We start from the raw sequence: 15896 nt of genomic DNA on the forward strand, positions 1-15896 counted from the left end.
CCTATTGTATTTCTGCAAGTGATCATACACTGGTCATGCCCAGCCTGCTAAATATGTTCAGTTTAATATCACTGGCAATCATTTACTCTAATGAGCTCCATCCACCCCTCTGTTAACATTGAAACTCATGAAGGCTTCCCAGTTTGTCTCACTTGCATCTAGTAAACTGCACAAATGCTATCTTGTTTTCTAAAGACTAACTTCATGGCTTACAATAACAAACAATAGCCAGTTGTGCAAATGAGAAGTGTTAACAGCTCACATGCCATGGCAGTCTGTCACCAAATGAAAAGTTTAAAGTCTTTCAGTAACCTTCACTCTACCATGCTTATGTTTTATTATTGTTAATGTGCAGGATAGGACAGCTGTATGATTAAACAAGCAGGAGTAACACTATATTTTCTTTCCATAGTGCTGTAAGGAAAATGCTGCTGATAATTCTCTCATTGACTGCCTTTATGGGGACTGTTGCATTGGTTGCAGTATCAAGAATGTACATAGCTGCTCATTTTCCACATCAGTGTATTCTAGGCTTTATATGTGGTAAGTGAAAAATATACATGTTAGTGAGAGAAGCTTTTCCATGGTGCCCTGTTTGTCATCAGTTTAATACTCAGCTTATCACATTGCTTATAATATGGCTCAGCAGTAACAGTGGTAGTTAAATTACAGCACTTGTTCTTTTCTGATAATGCATTTATTGTGATAAAAAGCCTATGATATTAAATTTCTGCCAAAACTGATGTATATGGAACACTGTATATGCTCTGAATGCCTTGCTGGCTCAAAACCGCAAATAAGACATCGCTGTTTAATATTATACATTCTTCCTATTTTATTTTCATTTTTGTTCATAGTTTGAATGTCATTAGGCATATACTAAGCAACATTTTTAAGTACATGAAACTGCTGTAAATGTGCCTTTACAATTTATACTGCTTTGAGTAATCAGCATTTCTTCTTCTCCCATATATAATTCAGTCTTTCCTCCATCCAGTCAGTCTTGACCTGTATCTATGTTTCACCATGACTGTTTACCTCTGCTCAAGTGACGACCTCTTCTCATATGCGATGGGTCCATCGAAAATGCTTTTACTAGATCTGTTACATAAGACTGAATTATTGGACAGTGTCTTCATACTTTGAACCTTATTAAGCCTTCAAAAATGGAAAGCTCTGTTCTGAATACCCCCTTCAAAATGTATAATTTCCATTGCATTTTTTATTATAATATGCCAGCATCGTAGGACCAGAGAATTTTGTGTCTGTAACCTAAGCATCTTTATTTTCAATTCAGATAGAAGTTTTTGCATCCTTTTAATTAATGATTTTTCTGCCTTCTTTCTGGATCAGAGTGCATACCCTTCATGATTAAGGATGTAATATTTATAACATTTGTTTTGAAGTATACTTTTGATATCAGCTTCCTTAGTTTAGATTATCTTAAATATAATGTGAAAGTATAACTTCTTTTGACTTGTTAGGTGTACAGTTTTTGCTTATGCCCTGCTTCAAAACTGGATGATAGCTGCATGTGTGGTTGCTGTTGAGACACCAGTTATTCAGTTTGCACGTTGGTAGTTTGTTGCTTAGTTGTGTAGTGCTGATTGTGGTGTTGTACACAGTGATTGTATGCAGCTTATCCTATTGGGATTTTCAAAACTTTTTTATGCAATAATCTTTCCCTTAGGATAAATTTCTGATTTGTTTTCACATCTTCATCCAGGGTATGGGGCTGTTGGAAACTTTTTTCCTGTCTTATTATTATTGTGATTGGCCAATGGACAATGAACTGCTGTGTGAAAGTTATCTTTTTTGTATTTGTTGTGTTACATATAATGTACACTTTAAAAATCAGTTTTATGTTAGATGATACTTAAGTTCACAATAACTCTGCTACTCTTAACATGTCTCACACTTCCTCGATGTTTACCGGTTATAGTTGTAAGAAAGATTTTGAATCATAGTCTCACCCTGGGTGAAAATCTGAGAACATTTCCCACACACATGACTTGTTTTCAGCTTTTATTTGTGGCTTACATCATTATACAAAATGTTTTCTGTAACACAGGCAACTTTTAAGATTGGAACTGTGGCATACATGGAGTACTTAAGTGAAGTTCTTACAAAGCTATAGCTGAAGGTAGGTTATAATAATGAAACTGTAGTTTTTGTTGAATTGGGTGCTAACATTTGGTGCCTGTTTTAATTTGTGTGGTTTTTCTATAAATAGGTGTATGTAATGTGAAACCTACACCAGAGTGTTTGCTCATCTATTATTATAAGTAAAGAACAACATTGGAAATTTAATTGAAGAGTTAGTTATTTTGCTGGAAATGAAATTTTCAGATGTGTCTGTGAATTTATAATTTAAGTTCACTTTTGTGTGTCTAGCTTGGTCCAACTAATAGCAAAGAGCTGATGTACTCTTGGCACTTGAAATGTAGACTAAGTTCTGATCACCCCAGTTAGTACTGTTCTGCAATTACCAAGTTATTGTTTAACTTGCGCATCCCATGAAGAAGCAACATAGTAGGTTAATTATGTTTTTACAGTGCATTTCCACAAACCATACGAGTTGCAGACAGGTGGGTCTAAGTTATGATGCAGATAATACATAACATGCTAATTGAGCATGACAGTCTGTCAAAAGACTTGTTTGAAAGTAAACAACATGACCATAATATCCCACCACATTGACTAAATGTCAAAGATTGGTTGCATTCCTCTATAAACAGAAAAATGTTCAAAAGTTTCTCTGATACAGGACATCTAAACCTCAGAACACACTGCAGTAAGAAAATGTCAATAATAAGGTTTTGGTTTGAAGGTTCTGTAGGCTTGACAACATTATATGAATGTGTTTTGTGGTAAGTGTTTACACAGGACCTTTGACCTTTCGCTATTAAAGGTTCAGGTGTTAAGGGAACCTCAAGCAAGTGACAACCATGTAACTATTCTAGACTGTCTTACTCATTGTACCAGGTTTCTTATTTGGAATACCACATACAATAATCTGCTGGTAAGGACAATGTAGATGAGTTGGGTTTGGTATGATATCTGTGGATCTTTACATAAACTTGTATGGGCATATTGGAGTAACATTTAACAACTTTAAAGTACTAAATTTTTGCAGTTATTAGGTATATCATGCTGCAGAGGTGTGTAATGTATCACCTTGAACAGTTAAAATATGAATGAAACATTGATGTTAGATGGGATGAGTGGAAATGTTGCAAGCAGTGATGGAAACTTCTCTAGATATTATTGAAAGTCATTGTAAGAAAGCAATATTTTGACAATCTCCTACTTGTGATTCTCAACTGAGTACAAAATTTTGTTTTGAGATGTTAATATGGTAGTGTTACTTGGTCTATAACTTTATATGATTCCACTTAACAAATTTGCAGAAAAAAGTCTGCAGTCTTATACACCAAGCAGTGTTTGTGTAATAACATGATTCACGTTGTCCGTTCGCACTTCACGCAGTGTAGACCGGGAACTGTCTGCTAGGCATGTCCAATGTAAAACTGACTGGGCACGGTCTGAGCTGCCTAAGTTGTTGTTCCGCCGGCAGAGGGCGAGGCCAAATTCTCGCGTGCCCTCTGGTGGACAGGACTTTACTTGCAGCAACTACTGTCCGTGACGCGCCGTGCCGATGTGCGCCTCCCGCGATCGTTCTGGTGGCTACTGTAGTTCGTAACATGTTGCAACAGAGGAGGAAAGTGCTTCATGTGTTTCATACCTCATGAGAGTACCTATAGTTAACTGCTGTGCAGTTTGGAGATCAGATGTATTTCCATGGATAAAGTAACAGTATTTGGTAAAAGTCAGATTGTCCTTGTGAGGAGCCTTTAAAAATATTCTTTCTTACATCTCTGAAATATACTGCCATGCTTACACCATATGCAATGAAGACCAGGACTCGAGACAGGAAATCTTCACTATTGAGCCAATGTTTAATGTGATAAATGCTGGACCACACCACTCCACTTTGTGCATCCTGGTTTTATCTGTTTCATGTCTATCTCCTTGTAAAACAGTCATGCTTTGAGTTGTGCTGAAGGTAGATATAGAGCAGAGGAGCTGACATGTTTAATCACATCTTTGGTATTCTCAATGCCAATTTGTATCTTTATACAAGGTAATTACAAAGTCTATGAAACATTGCAAAAAATGGTACATGTACTGGCCAAGAACAATGTAACAATCATACAGCATGTGAAAGACAAACCCTCAATGTCTTCTTCTTCTTCTTCTTCTTCTTCTTCTTCTTCTTTTTAACAATGCTTATAAACATTCTGTGTGTCCATCCTTTGTTGTCTTCTTCTTCTTCTTCTTCTTCTTCTTCTTCTTCTTCTTCTTCTTCTTCTTTTTAACAATGCTTATAAACATTCTGTGTGTCCATCCTTTGTCACACAGCACACATCTAATGAGTAGTCCAATTCTGCGCATATTTGACCCAGCATATCAGGGGTGCATGTAAGAACAGCTGCTGTAATATGGTGTTGCGAGTGCTTGAGGTTTTGTGGTAGTTGTGGAACAAAAACGCTATTGTTGATGTAACAGCACAAGAAAAAATTTCAAGGTATTAAAGTCCAGTGATCATAGTCTCAAAAATTTATAATCTCCACTTTCCCAACATTCTTCAGTAACACAATTAATATTTATATGTTCAAACTAGCACTAGCAGTGAAGAATATATTAAGCACGTCAGGGGGATGTCGAAAACAGTGCAGTTGTTGTCGTAATGTGGAAACGGAGCAATGTATCTGTTGTCCAAAACGGTATAATCATTGACATTCAGGCCAAGGCTTGGAAGTATTTCCAAAATGGGTAAGTTTGTAAATTGTTCCTATACCGCTGTAGATAAAGTATACCGTGCACGGCAAAATCGGCGCTATCCAAATCTGGCACCAAGGCAACTGTGATGCTCCACAGGCCATAGATGACAGGGGTGAATGACAGCTGTGGAGATGTGTATGGGTGAACAGACATTTAACTGTTGAACAACTGCGAACATTATTGCGCATTGTCTGCCACAGCAGGTGTGTGGTTTATTCACTCATGCTGACTGCTGTTGTGCACCAGCAATGAAGGCTGGACTTTGCATGCCAGTACCACAACTGGACATCCACTGAGCAGCGACAGGTAATGTCTTCAGATGAATCACATTTTATGCTCCATCAGACAGATAGCCATTGGCATGTACAGCATGAAACTTCTGAGAGGGAGCATTATGGTCTGATAAATGTTTTTGTGGAATTTTCTCAATGGTCTCACCATTCTGGAAGGTACAATGGTTCAGCAGCAGAGTGCACGTATCCCTGGGGACACTATATGGGTCGACATGCAATTTATTTTTCCTATGCACGATGGAATCTACCAGCAGGATATTGCACCATCGTATGTGTGTGATTCAAAGAGCACCAGGATGAGTTTATCATACTCTTTTTGCCACCAAACTCACCAAATTTAAAGTCAGTTGAAAATCTTTGGGACCACCAAGATCAGACCATTTGTGCGATTATCAACCAAGAAACTTGTTATGTCTCCCTTGCACACTGTGTGGCTCATTAGTGGATACTGGCATGAGGAACTGATGCTGTTTATGAACAGAGAATTCAGATATTAATTTATTCTACGTCTAATGTCAAATAGTAAAAATAAAACATAACTTCATTGCTGTAGTTGTAGCATCAGTTGACAACAGTAGCTTTGAATATTGAAACACACGCAGATACTACAGATTTACAAATCAGCCAGTCTTCAGTACAATAACTGTTCAGTATTTCACAAGCCCTGGCCACTACAAAAATATGTAAATTGTATTCAACTGCCAAACACACAAAATGGACTCAGTGCGTAAATGTTAGAACCCGAGTACACCTGTCACTGGAGCTCCAGAGAGGGGATGTTTGCATCTCATTGGCAGCAGTGTAATCATTTGTGACAACACTCTTGTGCTGTGGTGGTTGCTGTAGGAAACGTGGCAGCACACGTATTTGAAAGTTCGCCGAACGGATAGTGGCCAATACTGCAAAACCTAGCGCATCTGACCACAACACTGGAGTTAACATGGATCCACATCCTTGTTGGTACTGTCCCGAGCCTCATTGACTCACTTTCTGCACTTAATGCACAGCAGGAGGAGGTTATTCGAGCTTTTGAGTGATGGTCATATTAATGTGACTGGACAGTATATGTATTTTCTGTTGCGATGCTCATGCAATTTGTCATTAATTATGCCCTTTGACCCAACATTAATTATATTCATTGTGCAATGCTCATGCTGCCTGCATGTAATGGTTTTTTGTTGCCACAGAACTTTGTATACATTTCACCACTGTGCTTATGCAATTTACAGTTAATTATATCCTTTGCCATTGTGCTAATACAGTTTGCAGTATTGTATTTGCTACCTCAGTGTGTAATTATTCTTCACCTCAGGGTTTATACAGTTTCCAGTAATTATACATTCTGTCATCATTTTTACAAAACTTGCAGTTTATGCACACTTCATCTTTGTGCTTATGTGAATTGCAAATATGTCATTAATTTTTTTTTTTTAATATATATTTCCCATTTCATCAATAAGAGCAATCATAGTTATGCATTCAGTTTATTTTACTTTGTTGACAAGCAATGATTGGTGTGGATATTTTATTTTGCCTTAGCACTGATTAGTGATGATATACCCTTTGCCTTGGAGCTTATATATTTTTCACATAGTGCCTCTGCAATTTGTAGTCAATTATGTTCTTCACCTCAGTGTTTATACGGTTTGTAGTCAATAATACATTTCACCTCGGGGGTTATGTACAATGGATTAGCTTGCACTCTTCATTTAAGGATTTTTAAGGTTTTTTCAACCATGTTCCTTGCCTCAGAGTCTCTGTTGCAACAGTCATTTAGTGAGTGCATTCAGTTGTTCTACTTGCTGAAAACAAGATCATACTTCTACCTCTCATAACTCTTGTACTAATTTTCTTGTTGTATACAGTGTCTGCTTCATATAATAATTTTGGATATGTATATTTATGACTCAATTTTGCTCATACTCATGCATACAAATGTTGTAGATATGTTTTAGTTTTTGAATTCTTGTCTGTTCAGTGGTCTTTCAATCTAAATACCTGTCTTTCAAACTTATGATGAAATTTATGGTGTGTTCGACAGATTATTTCCTGTTCATTCTTCTCTGATCTGAAAAAAAGTTAATCCATATTAAGAACATATTTTGTCAGATTTTTCAAGTTTCATATTTGACTAGATGTTGGCACTCTATACCTGACCAGTTTTAACAAATATAAGACAGGTCATTTATTACCAAGATCTTGCAAGTAATTTGCTGTATGTGAGCTACTTTTTAAACTTAACTACCCACAGTCATAATCATGAATGACGAAGGTAATGAATATTTACTCATTGTACCACACAATTTTTTGCAAAATGGAATATTACAGTTGCCACATTAATGACATATTGTATGTCATTAACTTGTACCTGCTGAAATACATTCTTTGTTGGTGCCCTCTTTGCCTGGTATTCCACACACACCATAAAATTCTCCAATGGAACACATTCTGTTATATAACTCGTAAATATTCTGTTATGCACAAGACTTATGTTCTGTACCCCTGTGGGTCCGGGGGTTAGAATAGGCCCAAGGTATTCCTGCCTGTCATAACAGGTGACTAAAAGTAGTCTCACATGTTTCGGCCTTTACGTGATGGTCCTGTGTCGGGTTTGACCTCCATTCTTCTAAGTTTTCCCGAAGGGCGAGCCAACTGGGGAAGGGCGCCTTACATAGTGCATCATCTCCATCTTGCACTGAGACCTGTCGCCTCCTTCATAAATGTGGATCTGCACTTCCACTCATTCTCCAGCTGTTGGGTGAGGTCACCTTCCTGGTTGCATTTTCCTCTATCCACTGTACAGTATCGTTTTCTGCGCTGACAATGATAATGGATTTGTTTGGTTGTTTGTACCTGATATCCAGCACAGTAGCCAGTCCATTGTGGTGGGGCCACCATTTACCCTGTTGGTTGTAGCCCCCTGACTACATAGGGATCACTCTGCTGATGTCTGTGCTGTTAACACACCATGTATGCCAAGAAGTAGATGCCCATCACCCTGGGGCATCGGGACTCCAGCAATGGCCATCCTGCCAGGTGGCCTTTGCTGCGTCTGGGTGGCGCCCGTGGAGAGGGCCCCTGCTCAGAATGGGTGGCATCAGGGCGGATGACATGCCTTGAAGCGTAGTACATCTTCACTTGCTGGTGGTCAAACACCAGCAGTCTCTAAGCACTCAAGGACCCAATTCAGTGCACTGAAGTATGACCCCCAATTGTTCCCCTCCCTGGCCACACCATGGGAGGAATGCCAGGCTAAGGATGGCAGCAAATCTTATTCACCCTGTTACCTTGTCTATACGAGAACTGATGGGGAATCCTTCATGTCGATGAAGCCTCAGATTTCTGTGGAGCGTTAGAGGACAAGTCTGGGGGCGTGGAGGGATTGTCTAAAATGCACTCAGGGTCATTCTTGATCAAAACAGCGTCCTCTGCCCAGTCACAGGCACTACTTGACTGTGACAAGCTGGGGGATGTTTCTGTTTCATAACACCCCATAAGAGCTTAAATATGGTCCAGGGTGTTATATTTCACAGGGATCTTCTTTTGCAGTCTGATGACGGGCTGAGCACCAACTTAGAGCAATGAGGTGTTCATTTCGTCGGGCGCATACATAGGGGTCCAAAGGATAATCAGGTGGCCACCGGTGCCTTCATCTTGGCCTTCGAGGGTGATACATTACCCAAGAAGGCGAAGGTGATGGTACACAGGTGTGATGTCAAGCCATATATCCCTCCCCCGACGTGGTGCTTTAAGTGCTGGAAGTTCGGGCATACATCTTGCCGCTTTACTTCCAGCATCATATGTCGTGACTGTGGATGTCCATCACAACCCAATACTTCATGAGTCAACTGCGGGGAGCACCATTCCCCTTTCTCACTGGACTGCAGGATTCTCCAGAAAGAACGGAAAATCATGGAATACAAGACACTGGACCGACTGACGTACACTGAGGCTAAGAGGAAATTCGAACGCCTACATCCTGTGCCTATGACATCCGCCACTACGAGAATAGTTATAGCCCCATCAGTTCTGCCAATTCCAGTCGGCTCTCAGAGCTGTAAGACTACACCTGATGGTGGGGGACACTTCCCTCCCTGTTGCTATTGCACCACCTACTTCGGGAACAACACCTGCCAAACCATCGGGGACATCAGTTCACCTTCTCAGCTGGAGAAGCATAAGTCTTCTTCAGCTCCTCTCGCTGGAAAGGCGTCCCTTGGGTCACTCCCTTCCCAGGTTCCTACCAGTGGCAAAGCGGATACCCGCCAGTGGCTGAAGCACCCACAGGTAGCTGGTCGTAGAGCTTCACGGTCGTCCTCAGTCCCTGAGACTGAGTCAGTGAAGTCCTCCCAGCCGGAAAAACCTAAGGAGCAGCGAGAGAAGCAAAAGAAGAAAAAGACCCCCAAGAACCAAGGCACTGTGGTGGCACCCACACCACTGCTATCTATAACCTCTGCGTCTGAGGATGAAGTGGAGATTCTGGTGTCCGCTGAGGACCTAGATCTCGCTGGGCCCTCAGACACAATGGATGTTGATCGCACAGGTACTCTTCCGGTGGCAGCTGGTGACCCTGAGGCGTAGACTGCCTCATTGAGTGTTTCATGCCTTCCCAGCCTCACAATAACGCCATCCAATGAAATTGCTGTGGTTTTTTCCACCACCTGGCAACGTTAAGCTTTACACCTGCTTTCTGCATTGCCCTCCAGGAAACCTGGTTCCCGGCAATGTGGACCTCTGCCCTCCACAGCTGTAGGGGATATTACAAGAACCATAGTGAATATAATGGAGCGTCAAGTGGAGTTTGCAACTATGTCGTGAACTTGGTCTGTAGTGAACCTGTGCCCCTTTACACTCCTCTTGAAGCTGTGTCTGTCAGTATAAGGACGACACAGGAAACAACTGTCTGCAATGTATATCTTCCTCCAGATGGTGTAGGGCTCCTGAACCTATTGGCTTTACTGATTCATCAACTCCCTAAACCTTTCCTACTTTTGGGAGACTTTAATGCCCATAACCCCGTGTGGGGTGGCACCATGCTTACTGGCCGAGGTAGAAATGTAAAAAATTTACTGTCTCAGTTCGACATATGCCTCCTAAATACTGGGGCCCTCGCACATTACATTGTGGCTCATGGCACTTACTCGGACACTGATTTATCACTTTGCAGCCCTAAACTTCTCCCATCTGTCCACTGGAGAGCCCACGATGACTTGTGTGGTAGTGACAACTTTTCTAACTTCCTGTCCCTCTCCCGACATCACGGCCCCATACGCCTACCCAGATGGGCTTTAAATAAGGCAGACTGGGAAGCTTTCACCTCTGCTGTCACTGTTGAATCTCCCCCAGATAGTACCATTGATGTGGTGGTTCAGCGGGTCACTGGAATGGTCGTTTCTGCAGCGGAAAATGCGATCCCTTGTTCCTTAGAGTGCCCCTGGTGAAAGACAGTGCCTTGGTGGTCACTGGAAATTGCTGAGGCCATTAAAGAATGTAGGTGAGCTCTACAGCGACATAAGCGACACCCTTCTCCGGGGCACCTAATAGCTTTCAAATGGCTCCATGCCCGTGTTCACCAGCTTATAAAAAGACAGAAACAGGAGTGTTTGGAGAGGTACATCACGACCATTGGGTGCCATACGTCACCTTCCCAAGTCTGGGCAAAGATCAAACGCATTATTGGGTACCAGACCCCAACATGTGTCCCTGGCGTTAACATCAAGGTGTGTTATCTACTGATGCCAGTGCGATTGCTGAGCACTTTACTGAGCACTATGCTTGAACCTTTGCGACGAAGGACTACCCCCCAGCCTTTCGCACCCTCAAACGGCGGATGGAAGGGAAAGTCGTCTCATTCACTACACGCTACAGTGAACCCTATGACACTCTGTTTACAGAGTGGGAGCTCCTCTGCACCCTCGCACATTGCCCTGACACAGTTCCTGAGCCAGATTGGATCCACAGTCAGATGATTAAACATCTCTCATCTGACTACAAGCAACATCTCCTCACCTTCAACCAGATCTGGTGCAATGACGCTTTCCATTGCAATGGCAAGAGAGCAGCATCATTCCAAAACCTGATTCATGTGGTTAGCTATTGCACCATCAGCCTCACCAAATGATGGTGTATCGGTGGTTGGGTTGGGTCCTGGAGTCACATGGCCTACTGGCTCCATGTCGGGGGAGCTTCCGCCAGGATCGCTCTACCACTGATAATCTTGTGTCCCTAGAGTCTGCTATCCGAACAGCCTTTTCCAGATACCAGCACCTGGTTGCCATCTTTTTTGATTTACAAAATGTTTACGACCCGACCTGGCGACGACATATCCTTGCCACATTATACGAGTGGGTTCTCAGAGACCAGCTCCCGGTTTTTACCCAAAATTTCCTGTCGGTGTTGTACCATTCCTCCAGAACCAGAACTTTACCTTAGTGATGATCCACTCTCTGTAGTGGAGACATATCGATTCTTAGGACTGGTTTTCGATGTCCGATTGATGTGGCTTTCTCACCTTCGTCAGCTTAAGTGGAAGTGCTGGCAGCACCTCAATGCCCTCTGCTGCCTGAGCAACACCAACTGGGGAGCAGATCGCTCTACACTGCTGCAGCTCTATGTAGCGCTTGTTCAATCCCGCCTTGACAATGATAGTCTGGTTAATGATTCAGCGGCGCTCTCAGTGTTGCATTTACATGACCCAGTGCACCACTATGGAGTCCCTCCATTGATGGTTAGGCATGCACAACTGCTCACCAGTTACATTGCACATATTTGTAGTTCTCCTGCACATCAGAATTATCTTCTCATTTTGTCAACCACTGCGGTTCATCTCTCACATCGGCGGCCCAGGTCAGGGCTTAAGATTGCGGCTCACATCTGATTGCTTCTGTCTGAACTGGATTCCTTCCCTTTACCACATCTGCTAGAGGTCCATTCACATACACCTCGATGGTGTAAACCTTGGCCGAAGCTTCACCTGGACCTTTCACATTGCCCTCAGGACTCAGTTACTCCCGCGGCTCTCTGCTGCCACTACCTCTTGATTCGTGATGTGTTCTGAGGCTCTGAAGTGATTTACACCGACGGCTCAATGGCTGATGGTCACTGGCTTCACCTACATTTGCAGAGGCCATGTTGAAATGCATTCCTTGCTCGATGGCTGCAGTGTTTTCACTACAGAGTTGGTGGCTGTATCTTGTGCTCTTGAGCATATCGGTTCATGCCCTGGCGAGTTGTTTCTTCTGTATACTGAGTGTTTGAGCACCCTACAAGCTATCAACCAGTGTTACCCTCATCATTCTTTGGTAGCAACCATCCAGGAGTCCATCTCTGCCCTGAAACAGTCCAGTCATTCAGTGGTGTTTGTCTTGACCCCAGGCCGTGTCGGAATCCCAGGCAACGAACTTGCTGACAGGCTGGTCAGCATTCCAATTACTGACCTGCTTTCATTATTATGCTGCAAGGTTTTTCAGCTTTGGGAGGCATTCCAATTACTGACCTGCATTCATTATTATGCTGCAAGGTTTTTTGGCTTTGGGAGATGGAATGGCATAGTCTCAATACGCACAAGAAACTGCGTGTCATTAATTAGGCTACGAATGTGTGGAAGTCTTCCATGCGGGCTCCTCGCAGGTACTTTGTGGTTCTGTCGGCATGGATTGGCCACACTTGGGTGACCCACAGCTACCTCTGTATGGTTTTCTTGTCCTATTTTGTCCATTGTAGTGCTTGTTGATCTTCTGTCGTTCTTGTGGTATTTTTCTTTCTCCCAGTTTTGTGCTCTGAGTGGCGTTTGTTTTATTTTTTCTCTTGTTTAACTATTTTAATAGGAACAAGGGACCGATGACCTATCAGTTTGGTCCCTTCCCATTCTCCCCCCACCCACCCCCACCCCACCCCCCTACTGCCCTCTTTAAACCAACCAACCAACCGATCAGCTCAATTCTGATTATGTATCAGTATTGTATGGAGTGTATGTAACCCTGATTGGCTAACTTTTTGCTTTTTGGTATGCCTAATTATTATATATCATTGCTATAAATACTGGTATATACATGATTTCATAGCTAATTTCTTCTGAATCAGAATTACCATTATGACTTCTGACAAACAATGGGTCATTCCCACCTGAAAACCAGTTCAAAGAGTGGGCATATTCATATTTTGGTAATGTCTACTTCTATACACCGGAAATTGTCTTGTGCTACTGTTTCTACTTGTATAAAACACTATGTGTAATTGTGTCTTATAGCAGCATATACCACACACCAGGACTCTGCTGACCTGTAACCAGATACCAGCTAGAGGTTGAAAGAGCCACAGGTTGCAGGTCATAGCCTCCAGCCTCCATAAAGAGGGAGATTCTGGTGGCCCCTATGGCATCAGACAGCCCCCCCCCCCCCCACACTGATTTGGAAGAAATGTGTGTTGATGGCATATGTTCACTACCATTGGTCCCTTCAAGCCCCCACAGGACACTGATAGCGTGATTCTCAAGTGAAAATGTAGTGTTTTTTCCACCACTCATCTGAGCTTGGTGTGTTTTGCCCATTTCCCCTAGTTTTTTATCTATTTTTTTGCATTGCCATCCAGGAAACTTGTTTCCTAACAATGCAGACGCCTATCTTCTGTGGCTGTCAGTGGTATTTTAAGAATCACACTGACTATGATAGAGCATCAGGTGGCATTTGCGTGTACATTTTGGATTCTATGCAGAAAATATGTGCTACTCAGTACAACTTTGGAGGTCATGGCTGTTCATGTGAAGACATCTCTGGAATTCACTAACTGTTATGTGTATCTCCTTCTTGATGATGAAGTGTTCCAGAACATGTTGTCTGCACTATTTCCTCAGTTCCTCCATTCTTCTTGATATTGGGTGACTGTAATGCCCCCAACCCTTTGTTGGGTGGAACTAAGACCACTGGCCATGGAAATACTGGTGTTCCCACTAATATTTCCATTTACAGCCCAGGCCTTCTCCCATCCATTCATTGGAGAGACCATGATGACCTGTATGACAGTGATCATTTTTCGATTGTTTTGACCCTCCTTCATCGTCACTCACTGGGGTGTCCACCCAGACGGGCTCGCTCCAAAGCTGACTGAAATGCTTTCACCCGTGCCATTGCCCTTCACTCCTTGCCACATGGAGGTATTGATGTGGTTGTCCAGAGCACAACTGTAGCCACTCTATCAGCAGCTGACTCAGTAATCCCCTCTTCCTTGGTATCCCCACATCAGTAGACGTTACCTCAGTGAATCCCCAAAATCGCCATGGCCAATTAGAGATTGCAGATGGGCTGTCCAGTGCCATAAGTGACATCCATTGATGGAGTACCTCATTGCCTTTAAACAGCTCCATACCCCGTGTGCCACCTCATAAAACAACAGTAGCAAGACTGCTGGGAGTGGTATGTTGTTACCATTGGACCATTACAGCTCCTTCATAGGTTTGGGTGAACATTCAATGCCTCTATGGACATCAGCACCCTGCAGGTGTACCTGATATCCCTGTGCAAGGTGATGTCTACACTGATCCAGATGCTGTTGCCAAAAGTTTGCTTTTTATTATGCACAAGCCTCTCCATCTTAGAATTATCAGCCTGCATTTCATGTTCTCGAACAACAGGCAGAGTGACTTCCTTTACCATTTACTACAAATCACCTGGAACCTTGTAATGCTCCATTCAGTGAGTGGGAATTCCTTAGTGCCATATCCCCTTGCACTGACACATCTCCAGGACCAGACCAAATCCACACTTATCAGTGGACTGCTAACGTCACATCCTTGCCTTCTTCAACTGTATCTGAAGTGAGGGTGACTTCCCGTCTCAGTGGTGAGAAAACGTGTTTGTCCCAGATCAGTTTTTGCTAAGACTGTTCTACTGCTGACAGTTTGGTCTGGCTGTAATTTTCGATTTGGTCAGCTTTTGCGTGGCATCAGCATCTTAGTGCTGTCTTCTAGTTGCGAGGGCTTATGAAACTACCTAATGTGACCACATTCTCATTACCCCCCATAAATGGGGTCTCTGGGCCCAGCACTTGATTTTTGTCCAGAACTTCTTGTCTTGCAATACTTTCTGGGTTCAATTTGGTGTCTCCCACAGTACTCCCTATACACAAGAGAATGAGGCACCACAGTGCTCTGTATTGTGTGTGCCCATTGTTCTAGTGGCTATTGGCTATCAATAGTCTAGCTGCAACTGTCAGGTCTATATTGTCACCCTCCTTGTATGTTGATGACTTTTGCATCTACTATTGCTCCTCAACTGTGGGTGTTGCCGAACAACTACTGCAGGGTACCATACAGAAGATGCAGACCTGGGCTCTCATCTATGGCTTCCAGTTTTCTGCTGTGAAGGCATTGTCTTGCTGTCACCGCCATACTGACCATCCCCAGCAAGAACATTACCCTGATGACCATTGCTCAGTGTGGTGGAATCTTAGCATTTTTTGGGGTTGGTCTTTGATGTCCAGTTGATGTGGCTTCCCCATCATCACCAACTTAACCAAACATGCTGGACCTACTTCAATACTCTTCGCTGTCTCAGTAACACCAGCTGGTGCTCTAAACTTTTGCAGTTCTACAAAGCTGCGATCCTGTCTCGTCTTGATTATAGGAGCCTGGCGTATGGCTCAGCATCATCTTTACCACTGTGGATGCTCGACCTGATACACCCTTCTGTGGTCCAACTTGTGACAGCTGCCTTTCAGATCAGTCCTAGGAACAGCCTGTTCACAGAGGCTGGCATTGCTCCC

General features: G+C 42.8%; 1 protein-coding gene across 1 annotated transcript in view; it reads left to right on the top strand.

The window, feature by feature from the left end:
* LOC124722883 (glucose-6-phosphatase 3) overlaps nucleotides 1-15896 on the top strand; it is a 138357-nt gene that overhangs the window by 96061 nt on the left and 26400 nt on the right. Inside the window, exon 4 of the mRNA XM_047248020.1 lies at nucleotides 413-543. Coding sequence (XP_047103976.1) covers nucleotides 413-543 — 131 coding nt within the window. The remainder of the gene's footprint in view (nucleotides 1-412; nucleotides 544-15896) is intronic.

The sequence above is a fragment of the Schistocerca piceifrons genome, chromosome X (assembly GCF_021461385.2).
Source record: "Schistocerca piceifrons isolate TAMUIC-IGC-003096 chromosome X, iqSchPice1.1, whole genome shotgun sequence".
Taxonomy (NCBI): Eukaryota; Metazoa; Arthropoda; class Insecta; order Orthoptera; family Acrididae; genus Schistocerca; species Schistocerca piceifrons.